General features: G+C 42.7%; 2 protein-coding genes across 10 annotated transcripts in view; one reads left to right on the top strand and one right to left on the bottom strand.

The window, feature by feature from the left end:
• The first annotated feature begins 14,744 nt into the window (after window positions 1-14,744).
• LOC143301597 (uncharacterized) lies at window positions 14,745-15,104 on the top strand. The gene has a single exon (XM_076615990.1). The coding sequence runs from the start codon at window positions 14,745-14,747 to the stop codon at window positions 15,102-15,104; it is 360 nt and encodes a 119-aa protein (XP_076472105.1).
• A 3,750-nt stretch (window positions 15,105-18,854) lies between these two features.
• Window positions 18,855-26,570, bottom strand: part of LOC143301131 (ras and EF-hand domain-containing protein homolog) — a 137,057-nt gene continuing 129,341 nt past the window's right edge. For all 9 annotated transcript variants that reach the window (XM_076615188.1, XM_076615187.1, XM_076615191.1 and 6 more), the window contains one exon: window positions 18,855-22,175. In XM_076615188.1, coding sequence (XP_076471303.1) covers window positions 22,079-22,175 — 97 coding nt within the window. In that variant the 3' untranslated portion in view covers window positions 18,855-22,078. The remainder of the gene's footprint in view (window positions 22,176-26,570) is intronic.

The raw sequence follows: 26,570 nt of genomic DNA, 5'->3' as shown, positions 1-26,570 counted from the left end.
CACGCCCAAGTTTATTTTTCTCAGCTTTTGACCAAAAGGCTGTCTCGGATTTGTTTTGTTTGTTTGCTTGCTTATTTGGGGATCATAACTCTTGATCATTCACTTGAAAGATGACTTCAAAAAAAAAAAAAGTTCTTTCATTTGCTATTTTAAGAGATGTAATTATAATTGTTGACTTGTGTCAGCAGTCAGTCTCCGTGTCTGTCTTCAGCTGTCTTTCTGTCTCTGCTGTTGTTGCTGATGTTGTTGTCATCTTCTTCAGGTGTACAAGCCGCATAACATACAAGACGCATCTCCAACAAGGTGTCAGAAACAATAACGCAAAGCGAAAGATCTCTCTTGGTCGCAAACAGACAGAAACGAATCAGCACAATGATAAAAAAAAGGAGAAGAAAAAAAGCATGAACACTCGAAGTGGTAGAGACAGTTTAATGGACTTCCAAAAGAAAACAAAAAAAGGCATGCTATTTCATTCACAATGTTCTTGATAGTCATTTCACATCTATCAACACAACAAAGATTAGATTTCTTTCAAGGCAAATAGTTATACTTGGAGAAAAAACATCAAAATTTTTTTCTTTTTCTTCTTCTTTTTTCTTTTCTTTTGAGTCATGTGTGTGTGTGTGTTCTAATGTTGTGTATGAGAGAAAGAGGGAGGGGTGGAGGGGAACGGACAGAGAGAGAGACAGTGGAAGATGCTGTAATGCCTCACGACAGGATAATTTCTCACCCACTGTTTTATATGAATAATGATGATAATAATGATGAGCCAACAATAAGTTTCAAACAAATTTACTCCCACCCCCTCTCTACACAGTCAAGTTCCTTTTTTCTACTGCTTTATGCCAAAGCGTGTTGCTAAATGTTTGTAATCTTCTTCATGTTAGCATAAAGAAGATTCCTGTTGAAAACAAAAAAAAATAAAGATCTCTTCTTGGTCAATATCAGATCAAAGTGCAAGATTAGAAATAAAGAAATAGAAATTATAAGCAGTACATCGCAGTGTGCAGTTATGCTTAGCTTCATCTGCTTTTCTTTTTTGTGTCTTCATCTACAAGGCGCATATAAAGATTTCAAACAAGTATACTGAAGAAAACTCGAAAATTTTTCTTTGTTAAATGCCAAATTTTGCAATGACAAAGTAGTGAGAAAAATGTAATGTTAAGTTTAAGAAAAAAACAGAACAGAACACTCGACAGTGAAGACAGTAATGCACTCACACAAAAACAAACAACATGTTTTACAATGAACATAACATCAACAAGAAGAAAAACTACCACCAACAAGAACAACCTTCCCTTCCCTTCCTTCACCCCCTCAAATCAAACACACACACACACACACACAGAAAGGGCTCTGCCTCCAGTATTTTCACTCTGGTCAGTTGTACAAACACAGGCCGCCTACATGAGTAGAGCCGACTGACGGCTGCGTTCGGGCGCATATCATTCGTTTCGTGTGTCATATACATTTATGACAATAATAATAATAATCAAAAGAGAAAGGAAAAAAAAGAGAACAGTCTGTGCACGGTGTTCACTGTGATGAATAAATGAATTAACCCCTTGACCTCTGAACCTTGGTGAACTGAATAAAACAAAACTGAAGTGGTGTATGTGAGACTGATGAAGTGCGCAGTTCACCATCTGTGAACTGAATAAAACAAAACTGAAGTGGTGTATGCGAGACTGATGAAGTGCGCAGTTCACCATCTGTGAACTGAATAAAACAAAACTGAAGTGGTGTATGCGAGACTGATGAAGTGCACAGTTCACCATCTGTGAACTGAATAAAACAAAACCCAGGTGGTGTATGTGAGACTGATGAAGTGCGCAGTTCACCATCTGTGAACTGAATAAAACAAAACCCAGGTGGTGTATGTGAGACTGATGAAGTGCGCAGTTCACCATCTGTGAACTGAATAAAACAAAACCCAGGTGGTGTATGTGAGACTGATGAAGTGCGCAGTTCACCATCTGTGAACTGAATAAAACAAAACCCAGGTGGTGTATGTGAGACTGATGAAGTGCGCAGTTCACCATCTTTTTCTTTGTGTGCTTTTCAGTGGTCTAACCCGATTTTTTCTGCTGTTGAACAAAAGTCACTGCAATCCCAAAACAAGACTAAGAATGTCCAGATTGTAAAAGAATGGTGGCTGGCATCCTGACCAATGAATAAATAAGCTGTGTCTTAAACGTCAGTGGGGTGACAGCCCGGCCTTCAGCCGACACGGCTGTTCATCAGTGACTGATGTTTGGGTCCCCAGTGGTCATTGTTTTCTCCCTCGATGTGTGGCTATTTGTTTGTTTGTTTGTGTGTGTGTGTGTGTGTGTGTTTGTGTGTGTGTGTGTGTGTGTGTGTGTGTGTGTGTGTAGCTTGTTTGTTGGTTGGTTTTAGTCGTTGTTGTTGGATTTGTTGTTGTTTTTCATGTAACACCCCAGCTTGCCAGGGCCCGTCAGCTCTTTCTCCCCTCGACGCCCTAGATGGTACAAGAGGACGGATAAAGTAAAGTAAGTAAAGTAAGTTTCATGTAATGGTTGGCAAAAAGTCTTGTTTTCCGTCATCTTGTCAGAGTCGTATTGCAGGCGGAGCGAAGTTGAGAGAGGATGGAGAGAGAGAGAGAGAGAGAGGGGATGTATAGACGGAGAGAGAGGGGGTGTATAGACGGAGAGAGAGAGAGAAAAAGAGAGAGAATGGGGGAGAGAGAGGGAGAAATAGAATGAGGGAGAAAGGGGGAGAGAGACGGGGAGGGGGCGAGGCAAAGACACACGCATACAGACACACAGAAACACAGATGGACAGAAACACAGAGAGAAAAAGAAAAGGAGAGAGACAAAGACACAAAGAAAGACAGAGAGAAGAGGAGTGTCACATACTTCCATATTATGCGAAACTTTAATACGAAACCAATACGGAACAGTGGCACATAACTTTTCATGAAACTCCCCTGACAACACCTTAGTAACGTAACGACGCTTGGTCGTACCACAACGCAAACATTACATGGTGTCAGAAAAATACCTCGCTCACTAGCCCGATAAAAAACTTAAAGAGTGAACCATGGCGAATATGAACTTTGAACATCCATCTATTGATTGGGATGCAACAGATCTCTTCCAGGAATTCACTCGCTTCAAAGATCATGTTGGGTTTGTGTTTGACGGTCCGCTCGCAACGTTAACTGACAAGCAAAAAGCTGGATGGATCGGAACTTGGATCGGTGCTCAAGGTAGGCAAATCTATCGAACTCTCCAGTGGACTGAAGGTGAAAAAGAAAATCCTGATGCAGTTTTAACCAAGTTTGAAACCTATGTTCGTCCAAGAAAGAACAAACGTGTGGCAAGACACAAACTGAAACAAAGAAAGCAAGACCAAGGTGAGTCTTTCGACAACTTTGTAAAGGATCTAAAACTGATCATGATGGACTGTGACTACAGAGACAATGATGATATTATGGTGGACTGCATTATTGACGGAGTGCATGACAAGAAATTACAAGGGAGACTGCTTGAGAAAGGAGAAGCTCTCACTCTTGCCCAAGCCATAGAAATCGGTCAACACTTTGAGTTATCACAGAAACAACTCAGAATTGTTCGTGATGAGTCGGAAGCAGACGTAAATGTTGTCCGACACAAGAAACAACACATCAACTAGAAAAAACAAGAACCCTGTGTTAGTGATGATGAATCTAAATCTACTATTAGTGTAATCAGAAAGAAGCAATCAAAACAACAACATACAGGAAAAGAGAACATAAATGTTTGTTTTCGTTGCGGTGGAGATTCGAAACACCCACAAACAAAAGGGAGCTGTCCAGCTATAGGAACTACTTGTGCACATTGCAGAAAGCCCAACCACTGGAGGAAAGTGTGTAGAAGACGCCGAGATGTACACAATGTAGCAACAGACTCAGAATCAGAACCAGAAGTCTTAATGATCCACAGCACGAAGCTCAATGATTCAAAACACAATGACAAATGGAACCAGATTGTTTCAATTTATGGAAAAAAACATCAAATTGAAAATCGACACTGGAGCAAGGTGCAACACTCTCACTGTCCGAGACTACCAGAAGATATCTCACTGCAGTGAGATCCGCTCCTCTGATAAAATTCTGCGCACCTACTCCAACCACAGCATCAAGCCTATCGGCACAGCAGATCTTCCAATTGTCCACAACGAAAAAACCATCAAAACTCGGTTTGAAATCATCAATATTGATCAAGAGAATGTGATTTCTGGAACAACTGCGGAAAATCTCGGTCTTGTTGCTCGTCTGTCAACAATTGAACCTGCAGCTAACAGTCAGACAACCTCTGGTTTAGATGAGTTTCCTGAGCTGGAGCGTACGACTGGAACTCTGCCAGGAGAATACAGCATCAAGTTGAAACCAGGTTCAAAAGGAGTTGTCCACCCAGCACGTCGCCAGCCTGCAGCTCTGCGTGAAAAAATCATCGAGAAGCTCCACGAGATGGAAGCAGATGGACACATTGTCAAAGTTGAAGAGCCCACTGAATGGGTCAGTTCAATGACTGTCTCTGTCAGAAATAACAAAGTCCGCATTTGTATTGATCCCAAAGACTTGAATGCTGCGATTCAGCGTGAGCATTATCCCATGCGCACAGTAGAAGAAATCATAGCAGACATTCCTGATGCAAAAGTATTTTCAAAACTGGATCAAAAAGTGGTTTCCTGCAGATAAAGTTGGACGAAGCATCATCGTTCCTGACTACTTTTAACACTCCAATTGGAAGGTACCGCTGGCTACGCCTTCCATTTGGCATCTCCTGTGCCCCAGAAGTGTTTCAGAGGATCATGGACCAGATGTTAGAAGGCATCAAAGGCGCATATGCAACAATGGACGACATTCTTGTTGCCGGTCGTGACACTGAGCACCATGACCAAATACTGAAAAAGGTGGTGGAGAGAGCTACAGAGTACAATCTGAAACTGAACCCAGAAAAGCTGCACATCAGACAGTCTAGCGTGCCATACGTTGGCCATCTTCTCACAGCCGAAGGACTGAAGCCTGACCCGGCCAAAGTGAAAGCTGTTCAAGAGATGCCAACTCCCCAAAATAAAGATGACGTCAGACGCTTCCTGGGTTTCGTTACGTACCTTAACAAGTTCATACCAAACCTGAGTGAAGAAAGTGCTCCTCTGCGTGATCTTCTGAAAGAAGACGTTTTGTTTGATTGGCAACAAAGTCATGAACAAGCCTTCACAAATCTAAGAAGTCTCTGCTGTCATTATCCAGTGCTGAAGTACTATGACGTCAAAGCACCAGTTGAAATACACTGTGATGCCAGTCAGCACGGTCTTGGAGCAGTTCTCATCCAGGACGGAAGACCTGTGGCATACAGCTCACGATCCATGACTGACACAGAAAAACGTTATGCGCAAATAGAAAAAGAAATGTTATCCATCGTCCATGCCTGCAAGAAATTTCACTGCTACGTCTTTGGAAAAGAGGTCACTGTCTACAACGACCACAAACCGTTGGAGCAAATTTTCTCCAAGCCACTTCTGTCAGCACCAATGCGACTGCAACGCATGTTACTTCATCTACAGTGGTACAATCTACAAGTGAAGTATCGAAAAGGCAGCCAGATGCAGCTTCCAGACACTCTCTCACGTGCATACCTTCCTGAAGAAACCGCTGAAATAGCACACATAGAGACAGACAACACATATGCACCAATCGCAAAGGAAATGTACGGACAACTTCAGGAATGCTCACAACAAGAACTTGGACAGTTACAGACCCTGATTCTGAACGGTTGGCCAGACAGAAGAAATGATGTCTCCATAGAAATGCGGCAGTTTTGGGACTCAAGAGACGAATTGGCCGTCTCTGATGGTGTCATCTTCAAAGGATCCAGAATTGTCATACCACCCAGTCTCAGGAAACGAATGCTAGCTCTCATTCATGAATCTCACTTAGGTATTGTGAAATGCAAACAGCGAGCACGTGAAGTGATGTACTGGCCTTCAATGAACTCAGAAATTGAAGACAAAATCAAGAACTGCAGCAAGTGTGCAGATTACAAAAGGAAGCCATCTGCTGAACCACTGCTGCCTACACCTGTTCCAGATCTCCCGTACGCAGAAGTCGGAACTGACATCTTCAGTTTTCAAGGCAGAAATTACTTATTGACGGTGGACTATTTCTCAAAATTTATTGAAGTGGATGAGCTCAAGAGCATGAATACTGAGTCAGTGATTGAGAAACTAAAAACCCAGTTTGGCCGTCATGGAATTCCGTCCACCTTAAGAAGTGACTGTGGGACACAGTTCACCGGTCGACAGTTTTCAAAGTTCTGTACAAGCTACGGAATCAGTCACAAGACATCTAGCCCTCATTTCCAAAGCTCAAACGGAGAAGCTGAACGCGCTGTTCAAACCGTCAAAAGACTGGAGAAAGAACGAAGACAAAAACTTGGCCTTGTTAGACTACAGAACTATACCTTTAGACGGCATCAATCTTTCCCCTGCACAGCTCTTGATGGGACGTCGACCAAGGAACAAACTTCCAACTCCTAGAAGTCTTCTTGCCCCTGCATACGACAGCCAAAATATCAAACAGCGCATGAGGATTGAAAAGACCAAACAGAAATTCTATCATGACAAGCCAACCACTTTAGAGCATTCAACTCTTCACCCTGGGGATCAAGTTCGCATGGCTCCACTCCCAGGCACTAAGGAATGGAGGCCAGCTGTGGTGGTAGAGCACCATACATCGCCAAGGTCCTACCTCGTACAGTCTGAAGGGAGTATGTATCGACGTAACAGACGTCACCTACACCGTTCAACACGAAGAGCAAATGATGAATCTTCAAATCTCCCAGACCCGTCATCTACGCCTGAAGCTGACCCACTACCTGAGGAACCTACAGGAGCTTCAAACTCACCTGGGTGCCCTCATCAGCAATCAACGCCAGATCGTCGCAGTGACACTACCTACCGGACACGCTCTGGACGTGAAGTTCACCCACCTCAACGACTTGACCTGTGACAGTTCCAGTCTCTTCGTGTTTGACCCCATTGCAAGAAATAGTGTTATTAGTTACTGTGTTTGTTTTGTGTACATTATAGTTTCACTTCTTCATGAGAGGGAAGATGTCACATACTTCCATATGCGAAACTTTAATACGAAACCAATACGGAACAGTGGCACATAACTTTTCATGAAACTCCCCTGACAACACCTTAGTAACGTAACGACGCTTGGTCGTACCACAACGCAAACATTACAAGGAGAGAGACAGACAGACAGACAGATAATCTGACAGAGAGAACAGACACACTGAATACTAGAGCACCAAAGTGATGAGAGGTGTGGTGTGGTGTGGTGTGAAGAGAGGGTGAGGGTGGTGTGTCGTGGTGTGAAAAGAGAGAGGGTGAGGGGGGTGTGGTGTGGTGTGAAGAGAGAGAAGAGGTTAGGGGGGTGTGACGTGGTGTAAAGAGAGAGAGAGGGGGTGAGGGGGGTGTGACGTGGTGTGAAGAGAGGGGGTGAGGGGTGTGTGTTGTGGTGTGAAGAGAGGGGGTGAGGGGGGTGTGACGTGGTGTGAAGAGAGGGGGTGAGGGGTGTGTGACGTGGTGTGAAGAGAGGGGGTGAGGGGGTGTGTGGTGTGAAGTGAGGGGGGTGTGACGTGGTGTAAAGAGAGAGGGTGAGGGGTATGTGACGTGGTGTGAAGTGAGGGGGTGAGGGGGGTGTGGTGTGAAGTGAGGGGTGTGTGGTGTGGTGTAAAGAGAGGGGGTGAGGGGTGTGTGGTGTGGTGTGAAGAGAGGGGGTGAGGGGGGTGTGGTGTGGTGTGAAGAGAGGGGGTGAGGGGGGTGTGGTGTGGTGTGAAGAGAGGGGGTGAGGGGGGTGTGGTGTGGTGTGAAGAGAGGGGGTGAGGGGTGTGTGACGTGGTGTGAAGAGAGGGGGTGAGGGGGGTGTGGTGTGAAGTGAGGGGTGTGTGGTGTGATGAGAGGGGGTGAGGGGTATGTGACGTGGTGTGAAGAGAGGGGGTGAGGGGGTGGTGTGAAGACAGGGGGTGAGGGGGGTGTGACGTGGTGTGAAGAGAGGGGGTGAGGGGTGTGTGGTGTGAAGTGAGGGGGGTGTGACGTGGTGTAAAGAGAGAGGGTGAGGGGTATGTGACGTGGTGTGAAGTGAGGGGGTGAGGGGGGTGTGGTGTGAAGTGAGGGGTGTGTGGTGTGGTGTAAAGAGAGGGGGTGAGGGGTGTGTGGTGTGGTGTGAAGAGAGGGGGTGAGGGGGGTGTGGTGTGGTGTGAAGAGAGGGGGTGAGGGGTGTGTGACGTGGTGTGAAGAGAGGGGGTGAGGGGGGTGTGACGTGGTGTGAAGAGAGGGGGTGAGGGGTATGTGACGTGGTGTGAAGTGAGGGGGTGAGGGGTGTGTGACGTGGTGTGAAGAGAGGGGGTGAGGGGGGTGTGACGTGGTGTGAAGAGAGGGGGTGAGGGGTATGTGACGTGGTGTGAAGTGAGGGGGTGAGGGGGGTGTGGTGTGGTGTGAAGAGAGGGGGTGAGGGGGGTGTGGTGTGGTGTAAAGAGAGAGAGAGAGGGTAAGGGGATTGTGGTGTGGTGTGAAGAGAGAGAGAGAGAGTGAATATCACCAAGACATCTGTAAACACACAACGACATTCAGGATCCAAACAGGCAAATATAAAGGCTTTTTTTCTTTTCTTTTTTTCAAAGGCACGTGATAACCTGGAAGATAATTTAAGCACATATCAATGCACAAAATCAGTGTCAATGACCCAACATGCGAGAGCGCATTGAACAGATTGACGTTTATGAAAGTTAAGCACAGGGTTCACAGAAAAAGTCGGATCACTTTGCACAGTTTTTACCCCTTAAGGTGGGGGTGGGGGGGGGTGGGGGGGGTGGGGGGATTGTGAAATGATCCATAAGTGAATAGGTTTCGACAAACACCGGTGTATGCAGCCAGTGTATCGATCACCATTCAGACGGGCGCAATAGCTGAATGGTTGAAGCGTTGGACTTTCAGTTTGAGGGTCCCGGGTTCGAATCACCGTGACGGCATCTGGTGGGTAAAGGGTAGAGATTTTTACGATCTCCCAGGTCAACATATGTGCAGACCTGCCAGTGCCTGAACCCCCTTCGTGTGTATAGGCAAGCAGAAGATCAAATACGCACGTTAAAGATCCTGTAATCCATGTCAGCGTGCACACCTCCAAAAACGGAGTATGGTTGCCTTCATGGCTGGGTAAAAACGGTCGTACACGTAAAAGCCAACTCACACATATACGAGTGAACGTGGGAGTTGCAGCCCGCGAACGCAAAAGAAGAAGAAGAACGCTATTCATAACCGGAGGTACTTTCTTGCAATTGCGGGGTGTTTGTTGTTGTTTTTTCACAAGAACTATCGTTTTATAAACCACAGAATAGTTAACTAAATTTCTAGTTAAAACTTAGATTATTCTAACGCTTTTTTCACGCTTTTTCCTGATGCACGCACGTGTAGCCTTAAATAGCTGTCTGTATATCCACGGAGTATTCGGTGGTAAGACTTTTTGAGCAGTCTACAGAATGTTAATCAACCCTCGATTTAAAAAAAAAATCATTTTATGAAAACATACCTCTTTTTAATGAAGTGGTCCTTAACTATTTTTTTTAAGTATGTGGTTTAACACTAAACGACACCACCACCCCTCCCCCACTCTTTCTCTCTCCTACCGCTGTATACGTATTAATAAAATTATCTAGAGGAAGAAGGAGAAGAAAAATGAAGAAGAAGATGGAGGAGGAGGAGAAGCAGAAGAAGGTCCTTTTTTTTTCGAACTGCAGGATAATAAAAGAAGTCCACAGGCAGACAATTGTGTCTCCTTTCCCTAAGACACTGAGAGAGAAAAGAATGAACAACATCAATAACACATGACCATCTCACAACAGGCAAAACTGACCATCATGATGAAGGTGTGATTACGTACAGTGCCCTATTCCCCACACACATGGACATGCATCAAAGCAAAACCAACCATGCATGCAGATGGCTTTGAAATGGTTGAAAACAGAGTTAAAATAGAACTCAAAATATATCTACATATGCTCACATGATGGATACGCACACAAAGAATTCAGCTGAGAAGTAACCATTACAAAATGTATAATGAAGCCGGCCATTCTTAGGCCCTACCAATGTACAATGCTGGAAGAGAAAAACAAACAAACAAACAAAAAACTCCAGTATTTCACTGATATTTGAGGAGATTCATTTTTGAAGTTTACTGAAGACTGGACACCGTGTGTGTGTGTGTGTGTGTGTGTGTGTGTGTCTGTGTGTGTGTGTGAGTGTGAGTGGGGTTGAGGGGGTGGGGTGGGGGTTAAGTGGTATGCATGTGTGTGTGTGTGTGTGCGCGCGCGCGCGCGCGTCCTTTGCCGCTTTCATGAAAAATAACGTGAAGAAAATAGCAGCAGCAACACACACACACACACACACACACACACACACACACACACACACACAAAGACTTGAACGTCTTACATGAGAATTTCAAACCTTTTTCCCCCGTAAGTAGAATTTACAGCATGGAATGTGTGAGAACAACACAAGAATGCACTATTCCCGGAAAGAAGAAGAAGAAGAAAAGAGCATTTTATTCCAACCTGTGGTAACTTCATCTTTAACACTTTAAAAAGAGGGAGGGAGAGTGTGTGTATGGGGGGTTGAGGGGGGGGGGGGCATGGGGGGGGGGGGGCAGTAAAGAAACAAACACCATTGACAGAGAAAGAACGATGGAGGAAATAAAGAAAATGCAAGAGTATGAGAAAAAGAAGAGACAGACAGCAACGAGGGAGAAAGAGAGAAAGAGAGAGACAGAGGTACAGAGAGAGAGAGAGAGAGAGGTACAGAGAGAGAGAGAGAGAGGTACAGAGAGAGAGAGAGAGGTACAGAGAGAGAGAGAGAGAGAGACAGAGGTACAGAGAGAGACAGAGACAGAGGTACAGAGAGAGAGAGAGAGACAGAGGTACAGAGAGAGAGAGAGACAGAGGTACAGAGAAAGAGAGAGACAGAGGTACAGAGAGAGAGAGAGAGAGAGAGAGAGAGAGAGAATTTCCAGAAGATGGAGGAGAATACTATTTGATACTAATTATCACTGAATGAGCTCCCTGAATCTCCCTCAAAGGAGTGGGGGGGGGGGGGGGGGGGGGGGGGGGGGGGGGGGGGGGGCTAGGGTTGAGGGGTGAGGGGGGGGGGCGGTGGGGGGCGGGGGAGGCACACACCGTAACACAGTGAATTGAATGCAACACTTAAAAGCCTATGAAGCAACAAGCATAATCCGAAAACTCGCAAGGACATGACCCCCAAAACAAAACAAAACAAAACAAAATCATCCGACAACCCTGAGAATAATTCACACATTCACATATTACAGATGGAAGAGATTGCTGTAAATGGGAGACAAGAAAAAAAAACAGGAGAGAAAAATATATCTACATCAGCTGTTAAAAAAAGCTGTCAAATCAGGGCTCCGCAAGAGAGAAGAAAAATAACGAAGACTGTGCGTATGCTGTTCGCTGTAAACGTTCCAAGCTGCATAAGAAAACGAGGTCAAGATTATGATAAAGATTAACAGAAGAAATAACTTAGTAAAAAGACAATGCAACAGTTCGGGGTTGTTTTTTTGTGTGTGTGTTTTTTTGTTTATCTTTTCGTCATCTTCAACATGTGTACAACATCGGTGTAGAAACGGCAACGCTCACTTCTCAAGCGTATTCACAATGACTAGTTCCACGGTGTCAAACGCAGTTTGTTGTGTTTAAAAAAAAAAGGGGTGTGCGTGTGTGTGTGTGTGTGTTGCGTGTCTGTGTGTGTACGTGACTGTGTGTGTGTGTGTGTTTGTATGTGCGTGCGTGCGTGTACGTGCTTGTGTGTCTTTGTGTGTACGTACATGCGTGCGTGTCTGTGCGCGTATATGATTGTTGTCTACCAACGTAAGAAAGGTAGTGAAACTAAAGGGAACACAGGAACTGTATAAGCGCGCGCGCGCACACACACACACACACACACACACACACACACACACACACTTTTCGCAAAACAGAAGATTCACGTCAGAAGATAATTATGTATTCTCCACCTGCCCCAACGCCATCAACAACAAAATATGGGTCGCCCCCATTAGAAGACAAAAGTGCCCAAATACCCACACATAATTACTATGTACACAAAGTCATGTAAAAGCAGCGGCATCAGACAAGAACAAAATAAAACACACAATAGTTACGAAATCAGTGAAGACCAATTGCAGTCAACACACAAATCTCCTGTCTTAATTGTAAAACATAAATAAATAAATAAAATAAAATAAAATAAAGTACAATCTTTTCAAACAGACCCGCTGTCTGGCATTCCGAAGTAGACGACTGAGGAAGTGAACTGTATAGAGGAGTAAACGAATATAATAGTTCATGAATATAACAGTTCACAATAACAGGCAAAGATATGAGGACTGCTGTGGGAGAGTGACAGCTTAAAAGCGATCACAGACTCGTATTGAATAGTCTCCGGGGGAAATGCCTTTTTTTCTCTCTTCTTTTTCTTTTAAATGAACAAGGAGGAATTAGTCCAAGCAAATCAGACGAGGGAAGCAAACATAACAGACTGAGAAACTGACAGACGTGCGTGCGTGTGTATGAGAGATGGACAGAGAAACAGACAGAGAGACAGATACTTTGACACCGACCCCCCCCCCCCCCCCGACCCCCACCCACTGACCCCCATGCTCCCTTTCCATCCCCCACACACAACTCCTATTTCAATCCCTCCCCACCCCACCCATCCCCTCACGTCACACACAGACGCACGCACACACGCGCGCGATTGTACGCATACACATACACTCTACTCCTCTTCCCACTACTTGACCCTGCACCCCCTCCACCCACCTTTCTTTCCTTTTTTTTAAATTTTTTAAACATACCTAAAGCAAAAAAAAAAAAAGGGGGGGGGGGGAGGGGGGGAGAGCGAGGGAGAAAAGGCAGGGGATAGGAGGAGAAAAAAAACACACACAAAAACCGGGGGGGGGGGGGGGGGGGGAGGCGGGTTGAAAGAAGGCGAACTGGATTCATTCTGAACTTGACGACACTGTAGAAACACGTCATCGTAGTGATGACGTGTCTATAATACGTCACTTTCATTCGCAAGCATTGAAGAAGGCAAACGCCGAAATATTTGCAGTCGGATAGTGTTGCTGTTTTTTTTGTTTTTTTTGTTTTTTTTAATCACCTGTAACTCTTCTTAAGATTTCAAGTGTATTTTTCCATTCTGGACGGATCCAACAACACGCATACGGACATTAAAAAGGTGGTCATATGTTGTTTTATCATTTATATTTCTACATTTTGATCTGCATAGCATCCTTGACTGGATTCAAAATCATGGCTAACCAGGCCCCTGACAGACAGGCGCTGGGGTTGATACTTGACAAGCTTACAAGATATGAATCACACGTTCGCTTTCTTTCAATTTGTACAGTAGAAGGAATTGTACAAAGGGGAATGAGAATCAAATCTGGTGTGGATGCTTTTCCTAAAAGTGACTATCACCATAGACACGTTGATGACATCATGCATAGAGCTTCATTTGATGTGGTGTACTCATGCCTACAAACCTATAGATCATTGGTCACGGAACAACGCTCAGCACTGTACCAGTACGTGTACAATCAGCACTGCACCAGTACATGTACAATGTACACCAAGACTGATTACTACGAGTTTGAAGCAGTTGTCATTGACTTGAATGGGCAGTCAAAACGGCTGGCTAATAAGCTCTGGATTAAGAAGAAAAAGAAACTAGCAAGTCTCCATCAAACACAACAGAAACAATCAGACACACTCAAGAAGGTCAACGCAAGCATAAATGCAGACGATTCAAAAGACGACACCAAACCAACCAAAAATCAGAAAACTCCATCGCGGATGATCACCTGGTGGTCAATCTGTCCAGCATAACGCTGACTGAAGACCAGCTGAAGGTGCTCAGTTTGGGCCCTAAGTTTGTTCCCACACCTATGACCTTCAACCAGAAACGGCTAGAAGACGGCATTGAAGAGGGATGCCCACAAGTGAGGTTAAAAGAGCTTTATTTTGATGAGGCAGCTGAGGACATTACCGACCCCACTCCCCCACCGCGTTTCTACAAGAAAACATACTACAAGCCAGGCAAAGGCAGGAACGCGGCTCTGGACACATACTGCCAAAACCTAGAGCTAAAGGCATCCACCTACCAGTGCCCTGGAAGACTGAAAGACAATCTGAAAATTAATGAAAGAAAGGCACTTAACCAGCTGCAGGAGAAGGTGTTGAACAGAGAAATTCGCATCAGCACGGCTGACAAGAGTGAAGCTGTAGTTATTCAGGACGTTCAGGACTGCATCCAAGAAACAGATCGGCAACTCAACAACCAGCTGCATTACAGCAGAGTTAACAAGGATCCCACAGTGCAGGTGGCCAAGAAGTCCAACAATCTCCATGATGACAAACACACTGATGACCAGACTTACAAAATGGGCCTTACTACAACCAAACAAAACACGAACCCAGCGTTTTTACCATCTACCAAAGATCTACAAAACGCTCGACAAGCCCCCAGGAAGACCAATTGTCTCAGGAGTGGAAGGCCCTACAGTCAAAATGTCCCAGCTCGTTGACTCCTGGCTACAGAATCTAGTCGTTGGGCTCCCTAGCTACATCCAAGATTCCACTGCAGTGCTAAGGATGCTTGAGGACCTCAACGTCAATGAAGGTCCTTTTGGTCCTGAAGCAACTCTGGTGACAATAGATGTTGTGCATGTAGGGCTGTACACGAACATACCCCACGACGACATGTTGGAGGCCATCACCTTCTTTCTGACGCTCCACCATCCTGACAATGCACCACCAACTTCTGACATAATAGATGTCGTCTCTCACGTCCTCAGGAACAATTATTTTATCTTTGAAGGACTCATGTACAAGCAGGAACATGGGACAGCAATGGGCACGCCCATGGCGCCAGCCATTGCTAACCTATTCATGGGCTGGCTGGAAAAGAGGATGCTGGAAGAAAGCCCTGTCCATATCGATGACAGCATGTGACAACGCTACATTGACATCTTCTTGCTGTGGCAGGGCTCGCAGGAAGATCTGCAGACCTTTTGCCGACACATCAACACTTCTCATCAAACCATCAAATTCACAGTCCAGTCATCCAGACAGTCCATCCCATTCCTTGACATTCTCATCAAACTTGATGACGGCTTCATCCTCACTGAACTGTTCACAAAACCCACAGACACTCATGCTTACCTCCACGATCGTTCATGCCATCCTCATCACTGTAAAAACAACATCCCCTACAGCCACTTCTTGAGGCTCCACTGCCTTTGCTCCAAGACTGAAGACTTTGAAAAACATGTTGCTACCATCATGGGCATGTTCCTCAACCGTGGCTACAGAACGAGCAAACTACACCACGCTCTGACAAAGGCACGGAGTCTCCCCAGAGCTGAGGTGTTGATGTACAGGACCAAACACGTCAACACCAGGGTCCCCTTCGTCATCACTCATCACCCCTCCAACCCACCACTACGTGACTGGCTCAGGGAGCAACAGGCACTGCTCCACACGACTGCACGCATCAAAAGGCTGTGCCTGATGTGCCTGTTGTTGGGGAGAGAAACTCCAGGAGCATCCGAAACCTGATCATGCCCTCCACCCTTCCCCAAGTCATGCCAACCCAAGAACAGGCTGGGGTGGTGAAATGTAACGACAGGTGCGTCATCTGTAGGGAACATTTGGTGGAGGGCACAGGTTTCTCCAGCAACAGACATAGCATGACCTGCAGGTCTTCAAACATCATAACCTGCTCTTCTGTCAGCAGTGTCGTGGGGCCCAGTATGTAGGAGAAACATGGAATACACTAAGAACACGTTTCTACCTCCACAGGACACACATCCTGCACAACACCGGCACCCATGTCACCAGACATTTCAATGCAAAAGACCATTCACTGTGTGACATGAGGTGCATGCCCACAGAGCAGGTCCTCACATACAACCACGCTCACAGACACACAAGGGAAGAGTTCTGGATCTGCAAACTCAGGAAGCTCTATCCTCAAGGCCTCAACACTCTCTAATTCTCAGGACAAGTCAGGGAGAGAGAGAGGGAGGGGAGAAAAGGCAGGGGGTATGAGGAGAGAAAAAAAAAGTGGGGGGGGGGGTGGGGGGGGGATGATGATGACGTGTTTCTATAAAACATCACTTTCATTCACAGGCATTAAGGAAGGCAAACGCCGAAATATTTGCAGTCGGACAGTGTTGTTATTTGTTTTCTTTTTTTATCATCTATAATATATATATATATATATATATATATATATATATATATATATATATATATATATATATATATATATATATAACCAAACAGACACGAAACAAAACGAGAGAGGGGAAAGAGAACGACAGTATACAGAAACTGACGGTCTCTCAAAGAAACAAACTGGGGAGAGGAAGAAAGAACACCAATAATACTTATACACTGGCGTCTCTCAAAAAGCTAATGTCAGTAGTAGTAGTAGTCTAAGCAATTCAGTACTGTGGATTATTGTTTCAGATTTTGAAACTGGAAGACAAGTAGCCTTAACATCGGGAAACATGTTCTAAAAAGCACGAGCGCTAAATCAAAAGTCCTAAAACCAAACAGCCAGTTTGTTTGTTTTTCTCTCTCTCTCTCTCTCTCTTTTTTTTTTTTTTTTTTTTTAGTGACGCGCTGCAAGCGACGGAAGGTGTAAAAATATGACAGGACAGAAGTTGTAAAAATATGAAAAGGCAGAAGTTAGACATAGAAGAAAGAGATTTTTTTAAAAATAGTAATTAAAAAAAATAAATAAATAAAAGAAAAAAGAAAGCAATACGACGGGCAAAAATAACAGTTTAAAAAAAAAAAGAAGTCTACTCGACGTTCATCAATAAGATCTATAGCCAACATGAACCAGGCAATATCATTAGACAAGATAAGTCACAATGATGAATAATATAATATATACCCAACATAAGGCACAATAAGATGTAACAATAAAACGTAAGCGTGTGTGTGCGTGAGCGCTGGGACTCACGCAAGAGTGCATGCGCACATGAGCACGCGCTCGCGCACACACACACACCGACCTTTTTTTTTTTCTTTCTTTCTTTTTGTATATCCTCCTTTAACCACCATCCCCAACCCCAAATCACACACACACACACACGACACGTCTTATATCACTCAAAGTAAAAAGACGTTAAATTAAAGAACACACCGACTTATCTGTAAGAAAAGTGCATGTTGGTTTGAATGAATTTAACACATCTTGTGTGAATATCAAAGAAAACAGTAGGCTTTTTTTTTATTTTCTGTTTCTCTCTCTCTCCTCAAAACACCACCTTTCGAACTGCCTACCTCACACCGCATCAAGCAAACCTTGACAAGTTTAAATCATACACACAGCAGAATGTAAAACATACAAATTATTTGTAAACTAAGCATATCCAACCCATTTATGGCAGTCTCGAAGCTTGAAAATACCGAAATATACACCGCTTAAAAACGTACGAACACCATGTTAATGGAAACCATGGCGACAAATGAAGAGCCCAATGGTGACGCTTAGAAAAATCATCGTCATAATGATAACGCTAAGAAAACATGCGTCACGACGGTGACACTGGGGAACATGCGTCATGTATTATGAACTCAAATGCGCTACTCCAAAGGCAAGATGAAAATAATATTTCAAAACCAGAAATATTGACGAAAATGAACAAATCAAAATCAGCATGATGTTCTTCTGAAAGCATAATAGTGAAGTTAAGAGTGAACAGCATAATACACAAAACATACTTTGGAAAATGGAGATATGAAATTAACGTGGGTGAACAATACTTCATCGACAATGAGGGTACTTTACGCAAATGTTCCACTGCCTATGGACGATATGTACCAATGCGTAAAACAGCCCTGAGACAAGCACAAGATGGGCTGAGAACGCTGCAAACGACCAGAATTGGACTGGACTAAAATTGCGGAGGTCCATGCGGATGACCACAGCTGACGACCGACGTATTCGCACAGATGCGTAGATGCCCACAGATGACGGACTTAGTTGTACAGGTGCGCACACATGATGGTTGACGTATTTGCACAGTTGGGCACAGATGATGATTGACGCATTTGCACAGCTGGGCACAGATGATGATTGACGCATTTGCACAGCTGGGCACAGATGGTGACAGACATTTGCACTGGTGCGCACACACGATGATTGATATATTTGCACAGAGTGCGTAGATGAGCACGTGTCCGACATGTGTCTGTGGGAAAAAAACAAACAAAAAAAACAAAAACAAAAACAAAAAAAACAACCGATACCAGTAACAGAAAGAAGAAGAAGTGCTGTATTCATCAGGTGACACAGAATCAATTGTCGAACTAACATGTGCAAGGCACGTTATGCACACAGGCTAGGCGGCATAGTCCGCAGTTTCCATGTCGTTGCTCCTCCATAACGCCAGCATGCTGATTAACACTACCATGTCCATCCTGCAAGCCATCTCTGCTACCGTTAGTCTGCACTTCTCTCTGCGCTGGATAGCAACAACAACAACAAAAAACCAACAAAAAACCACTGACTGTTTACAAACTCCACTGCCACTGTTCGAGTGGGCTGACAGTGATTCATGCTTGGACTGGCCACTCCCCGCTTCGCTATCGAGTCTTCACAAACAGGCTTCTTTCTTCGTCGTCTTATCACTCGAGTCATGTGAACCAGTGCTAAGTTCCGGTGTCTGCGAATCCACAAACTCCACTGGTCAGTATCTGTTACGTTTCTGTTGAAATAGCTTTTATTTTTACGTGTCAGCTCATCTCAGCTCAGTTTAAAATATTTGCACAGAAAACAGTACTGAGAACTTCAATCTGTTCAAAAATAGCAATAACAACAACAATAATAATGATAAGAAGAACAAGTTAGCAAACACATAATCATTCATCAAGAATCGCTGTGAAAACCGATTCCAGGACTCAACACAGGATCACACACGAAACAAAATAATTCTGATGCCCATGGTGAACATCCAGTCTGCCACAAATCCCTTGTTATTTTTTTTTTCTGTATCGACATTAATATATTCGAGACTGACATGAATATATCAGTTATCGCCCATACCACCGACATCTTTTTCTTTATATACCTTTTCTTTTACATTTATTATCACTTACAGCCCAACCCACCGCAAAATACTGTATGGGACCTATTTTCCTTTGAAGAAGGAGAAAGTCAAATATTCAGATCAGACATCAACAATGAAAGAACCCCCAAAAAAACACTTAGAAACAGACTGAAAAAAAAAAATCATGTGATAACACTGACGGCTGTCTTACTCGATGAAAGAATGGAGCAGGTGTCTGTCGAGAGCTAACAGACTTCTGACGACTTCAGTTAAGAGTAGAGTTTAACAATTAACTATTGGCCGACAGTCCTTAATTGATGTGAACTGGTTCAGGGCTTGGGTCTTAGTTCGCGCTGTTCGAAGGGGTGAGTTCGTTCTGGGTTTGAACACCTGTGTGTGTGTGTGTGTGTGTGTGTGTGTGTGTGTGTGTGTGTTTGTGTGGTCTTGTGTCCTTGACAACTTTCCTATTATATTTTGTCTTGCGGAGAGAATATGACTGACAGCACTTGTTTGCGGATTTCAATCTAGAGGAGGTTTTGAACAGTGTAAGCAGTAACAAATAAAAAATCAACCAAAAAAAAAAACAAAAAAACCCCCAAAACCAAAAACCCACTGTTTTGAAACTCTATGGAACATGTATTTGTATTTGTTTTTATCACAACAGATTTCTCTGTGTGAAATTCGGTCTGCTCTCCCCAGGGAGAGTGTGTCGCTACACTACAGCGCCACCCCTTTTTTGTGTTTTTCCTGCGTGCCCTTTTATTTCAGTTTTTTTTTTTTTAAAGTCCTACTGGGGACTTTTCATGGCACGTTGCTATCCATTTGGAAAATGCGTCTCTCATTTGTTTGTTGTGTGTAGATTTCTTTCTTTCTTTATTCTTTTTCAAGAATTTATTTAATTGTTTATTTATATATTTATTCTTTGAACGAGTCCTTTATTTAGTTGTCTGTAACATCGCAGAATATTTCTTGTCAAACTCCAAAATATCTTGAGAACGGGTTTCTGTATCCTCAACCGCCCACCCCCTCCACCTCACCTCTCTCTCAAACACACAAGATTAATGATGATGAAAAGATAACAATAAAAAGAATGTGATATGTTCAGACGATCGTATCAACCAAACAAGAAAATCCATCAAAAGCGCGCACACCCAACCAAGCTGATTCCCCCGCTGTCCCCTTTTATCTGCCTGTCCCGACTGTCAAAACGAGTCTGCTATCACCTGTGTTACAAAACTTTATCACCTTCGTAACAAACCTATTAACTGTGTAACAAATATCAATACCTGTACCAGAATAGATATATCACATGCGTAACAAACCCATTATCTGTATAAGAATTCTTATCACCTTTGTCAAAACTGTATGACCTGCATAACAAACTTAATACCTGTGTCACAAATGTCATCACCTGTGTCAGAAAAAAAATATACATCACCTGTGTGGCAAGCCTATAACCTGTGTAACAAATTTTCAATATCACCTTGTATCACAAAACTCACACGTGCAACAAAATCATCACCAATGTCGCGCACACACACACATTAAAAATTATCATAGTAATACATGTGCAACAGAAATTCAGTTACTGTGTTTCACAAATTACTTTTTTGTATTACCAACTTTTTTTTCTTTCTTTTCTTTAATTTTTTTTTTTTTTTTTACTAGTGTGGCAAATTATGGAATACCAGCATTTACAAGACAACCAAAAAAAACCCCAAAAAACAATGGATGTCGGTTTGTCCCAAATCACACCGCGCTGTATTATATTCACAAAAAAGCTCATAGTGGCTACCCGACCATGTCCATTCCGAACTCAATTTCAGTGCAAAGCAGTAGTAATAAATGAATATAAAACAGAATGGAAGTGAGATTTGAATCTCTAATAATAACAACAACAACAACAACTGTGTTAAAATAAAACAAGTAAAATGAAAACCTAATTTGAAAAATGAAATAAAAACAGATAATGAATGTGTACATTAGCTTCTTCGGTTAATGACTGTCTGTTCAACAGGTGTGTAGTTCACCGGAGATGAAAACTTTACAGGAGATTCTCAAAAAAAACAGAACAGACACTTGAAGTTTCTTATGTGTTATCCCCACACCTCATTTTTTCTCCCACATCAATTGCTGACATGACGAGGGCAAAAAACCCTCATGAAATTCAAAGTGAAATAACAAAAAAGGCTTATTGTCTTTACCCTCCTACCATTTTTTTCCCATCATACTGATGCACTTTTACAATGATCCTTTCACAATGCTGTTGAATATCCATCTTCTTTGACACTGGAAGTCATCTTGACATTCTTACACGTGTCCTTTCTCGTCAAAACTGAGTCTCCAACACACCACCCATTAAAAGAAAAGAAAAAAGAAAAACCAAACACACACCAAACATAAATGTTGACGATGTCAAAAGCACGCCCTTCGTAGCCACAACCTTGACCTCTCTCGCACCTTCACAAAGTCTAGGAATCCAGGTCAACGATCGCCATAGCGACGGGGTCAGGCACGCGTTGTGAGGTCCTGAATGAATGTCGCCACCGATGGAAAAAAGAGATAATCTTTTATTCGCCACCATGCTGTATGACGCTCTGAGAGAAGGAAGAACGATGATGAGAGAAAATGGCGATATCCATCTCCTCCTCACCTCCTACCATCCCTGACTTCACAACAGTTCAGCAGTTAAAGTATGAAAGCCAAGGTCACAGGTGAAAAGTCAAGGTGAGGTCAAGGTCAAAATGACGTGTAGTGACTTGGGGGTCCAGACGGGCTGAAGGGGTGGGGTTGGGTGTGGGGAGTGCTGGGGTACGGGGGTTGGGGGTGTGAGGGCGGGGCTAAAGGGTGGAGAAGGGGCTATTTCCCACAGCAGGAGGATTTCTTCTCGTTCCTCATCTCCTGCAGTTGCATGCCCACCGACTTGACTTCCAGGTCCTCGTTGGTTCGCAGCAGTCTGGTAAAAACATGGTAGGTAAGGTGTTTGTGTATGTGTGTGTGTGTGTGTGTTTGTGCATGTGTGTGTGTGTATTTACATACTTTATACAACTGCATACATTGCGGCTAATGCATGGAATTTGTGTCAAATTGTCAGAATTGGACAGTGTGCTCATTTCCCTGTCAGAAAAGTACAGGTTAAGTATACTTTCTTTCACCAGTCTGTTTGCTAAGATCCTTTTTATGATACTCTCCCAGAAGTGTAGAGTATGTGTACCAAAGGTAAGGTGGGTTTTTATTTTTGATTGTTTAATACTACAAACATTGACATACACTGCCAACAAAAGCAATAACTTTTGTGATTTTGTCAGAATTGGATAGTGTGTGCATTTTCCTTTCAGAAAACTATGGCCTATGGGTTATTTATATTATCTTTCAGTAGTCTGCATGTTAGAATCCTTTTATCATGATACCCTCCCACAACCAAATCCCTTGGCATATTGTTGTCACTGAGCATGAAATGGGCGTGGCAGTCAAAAGGTTAACAGAAAAACATGAAACACACTGACCACGCACTGATATGACACAGACAAGGCAAGGTCAGATATGAAATAAAGACCACAGAGCAGTCTGACACAGACAAGGCAAGGCAAGATATGAACACACACACACACACACACACACACACACACACACACACACACACTGCATACATACATTTTAACATACATGTGTATCTAACAGCTACCCTAACGCATACGCACACATAGGCAGGCACAAACTTACATAAACGCACGCACACACAATACACATTCATATACATGCATGTAGTTATGTACACATACATATCTACACACACATAGTCAAGCACAGCTAACGCAAAGGAAGTGGACCTGCCACAATTGAACTTACTGCTGAGGGAAAAGGTGAGTTTTGAGACGAGATTTAAAACATATGAGGGAATCAGAATGACGGAGGTTATCAGGGAGCTTGTTCCACGTCTTTGGCAATTGAAAAGAAAACGACCTGTGTCCATAGGTTTTACTTCTGACGTGAGGTATCCTGAGAAGTCGAGTATCAGAGGAAGAACGGAGCTGGCGAGTCGGGGTATAGATATGGAGGAGGTCAGAAAGATACTTGGGGCCAGAAACACACAGACCACACGGCAGTCTGACACAGACAAGGCAAGGTCAGATATGAAACACACAGACCACACGGCAGTCTGACACAGACAAGGCAAGGTCAGATATGAAACACACAGACCACACGGCAGTCTGACACAGACAAGGCAAGGTAAGACATGAAACACAAAGACCACACAGCAATCTGACACAGACAAGGCACGGTCAGATATGAAACACACAGACCATGAAGCGATATGACACAGACAGGGCAAGGTAAGATATGAAACAAACAAACAAACCACGACCAATGATCGATCCTACGCCCATTGCCGACACTTCCACGTGATTTTTGACTCACTTGTGTAAACAAGTGAGTCTATGTTTTAACCCGGTGTTCGGTTGTCTGTGTGTGTGTGTGTGTCTGTGTGTCCGTGGTAAACTTTAACATTGACATTTTCTCTGCAACTACTTTGTCAGTTGACACCAAATTTGGCATAAAAATAGGAAAAATTCAGTTCTTTCCAGTCATCTTGTTTAAAACAATATTGCGCCTCTGGGATGGGCACACAAAAAAAAAGAATGAAGCCTAATTATATGCAAACTGCATTTACTGTTATATTTATATTTTTTGTATTCTCTAAACTTGGCACTTTGATCTGATATTCTGACCCAACAGCTAGAGCAGTCATTATTATCATTTTTTGTTCAAACAGGAACTTCTTTTGCTAAGCATGGAAGTTTTATTTATTTTGCAAACGTTTTGGTGCAGATAGTACAAAAGGGAAATTACTCTGTAATGCTAGGGGGAGTTAATTTGCTTTAAACTGATCTTTCTCATCTTAAACATTACATTTTGAAACAAGAGAGGCAAGGCCTTCAAGACTCACTTATGATGCACTTTTTAAAAAACATCCAAGCTTTTTATGTATTGAGTATAATTTCAAAATGTAATGTTTAAGATGAGAAAGATCAGTTTAAAGCAAACTAAGTCCCCCAGCAGAGTAATTTCCCTTGTTTTACTGCCTGCAGCAAAACGTTTGCAATAAACAAAACTTTCATGCTTAGCAAAAGAAGTTCCTGTTTGAACAAAAAATGAAAATAATGACAGATCTTTTGTTGAGTCGAATATCAGATCAAAGTGCCAAGTTTAGAGAATATAAAAAATATAAATATAACAGTAAATGCATTATACTCAATACATAAAAAGCTTGGATTTAAAAAAAAAAGTGTATCACAAGTGAGTCTTGAAGGCTCTGCCTCTATTGTATTTTATTTTTTTAAGTCAGAAAGTTAACAGTTACAATGTATGCAAACATCCCTTTTTTTCGTGTGTGTGTGTGTGTGTGAGTGTGTGTGTGAGTGACCTATGCAGTATTTGCTCTCTGTCGAGTTATGCGTCATATCACTATCACACGATGAAATATTGAGGAGGTTGTGCAGGCCCACTTTCGTCGGATTTTTGTTGGGTTTCCCTGGTTATATCTAGCCAGAACCGCGTGCGCATGCGCGTCTCCATAGCCGGTTTTTCTTGTTCACCGAAATGCTAAAATATCGTAGTGGAAATCGCCTGTTCCGACAAAAGGATTTTGAACGACTTCGATGAGTATTTTTGCAAGTTCACAATTTATTTTTGACTCACTTGTGTAAACAAAGTGAGTCTATGTTTTAACCCGGTGTTCGGTTGTCTGTGTGTGTGTGTGTGCGTGTGTCTGTGTGTCCGTGGTAAACTTTAACATTGACATTTTCTCTGCACATACTTTGTCAGTTGACACCAAATTAGGCATAAAAATAGGAAAAATTCAGTTCTTTCCAGTCATCTTGTTTGAAACAATATTGCACCTCTGGGATGGGCACAACAACAAAAAAATGAAGCCTAATTATATGCAGACTGCATTTACTGTTATATTTATATTTTTTGTATTCTCTAAACTTGGCACTTTGATCTGATATTCTGACCCAACAACAAGAACAGTCATTATTATCATTTTTTGTTCAAACAGGAACTTCTTTTGCTAAGCATGGAAGTTTTATTTATTTTGCAAACGTTTTGGTGCAGAGAGTAAAAAAGAGAAATTACTCTGTAATTAATGCTGGGGGACTTAATTTGCTTTAAACTGATTTTTCTCATCTTAAACATTACATTTTGAAATTATACTCAATACATAAAAAGCTTGGATTTTAAAAAAAAGTGTATCACAAGTGAGTCTTGAAGGCCTTGCCTCTCTTGTTCTTTTTATAATTACACCAGTTATTTGCTTTAATCTTGTATGTTTACTTTGCACGCGTATCTTGTCAAATATCTGCCATTCAAGTATTTGAACAGGTCTATTTAAAATTCAACGCACAGCCTCATCTGGCTTCGACTTCAGGGAAACTTGACACACCGAATATCAGTTTGAAACATCATTTTATCCACATCACGCATACGTTTTCATGTCTTTCTGAAATTGAGGGAAGGGAAATTGTTGTTTTGGACAACTGTCGACGGGATCTGTTAAATAAATTCCGTTTCAAGGCAAAGGTTCCAAACCCATTATGTGATCTGCTTTATGTCATTTGTTTACGCCAGATCTCCATCGGAAGAATCTATGGAAAAAAATATAAAAAATTAAGTAATAAACTTGCCGCACTGCTTTCTTTTAACAGGTACAGGTACAGAATTTGGGACTTTTTTTTTTTTTTTTTTTTTTTTTTTTTAAAGCCTTTTTGGCTTTTCAACGCCCCTTCTTAATATAGAAATAGTTTAGGGTTGCGTACATGCGTATGAAATTTTTTAAATGTTCATTCATCAAAATCGAATGGTTTTATTAATGATTTGGAGTCATTGTCTATAAGATTCTTGAACTGGTCAATAGTTTTAGCTGTTTTTGTTGAATTATTCAGTGCATTCCATCCCTTAACTGCTCTAAAGCTAAAAGAAAACTTACGAATATTTGTTCTGCAAAATTTTGTGAAAAGGTTAGTATTTGAACTTCTGGTAACATGGAGTTTGTTAGTATAAAAGAAGGTGCAGGGGTCAGTGTCAACCATTTTATTAATTATTTTAAATGCTCCTCTATGTCGTATATATTGTCTTGAGTTGTAAAGACCTTTTTGACGAGTTTTTGTTGTTTGGTTCAGTCTGTGCAAATAAAATGATGTGATCGAACTCTGCCTAAAGGTTGTCCGAAGAAAGGCAGCGCACACCCAGAGAACCTAGTTACGGTGGTGGGCTGCCCATGACGTCATCCGACCTGTTTTGTCGCAGAGTGACGAAATATTCCCGACGAAGGCAAGTGCACTCTCTCCCT

The sequence above is a fragment of the Babylonia areolata genome, chromosome 27, assembly GCF_041734735.1.
Source record: "Babylonia areolata isolate BAREFJ2019XMU chromosome 27, ASM4173473v1, whole genome shotgun sequence".
Classification (NCBI taxonomy): Eukaryota; Metazoa; Mollusca; class Gastropoda; order Neogastropoda; family Buccinidae; genus Babylonia; species Babylonia areolata.
Note: the sequence above shows the minus strand (reverse complement) of the source record. Positions and strands in the feature narration are given on the sequence as shown.

What these genes read in the sequence shown, in the direction of transcription:
- LOC143301597 (XM_076615990.1), top strand. Translation starts at nt 14,745, where the DNA reads ATGCTTGAGGACCTCAACGTCAATGAAGGTCCTTTTGGTCCTGAAGCA.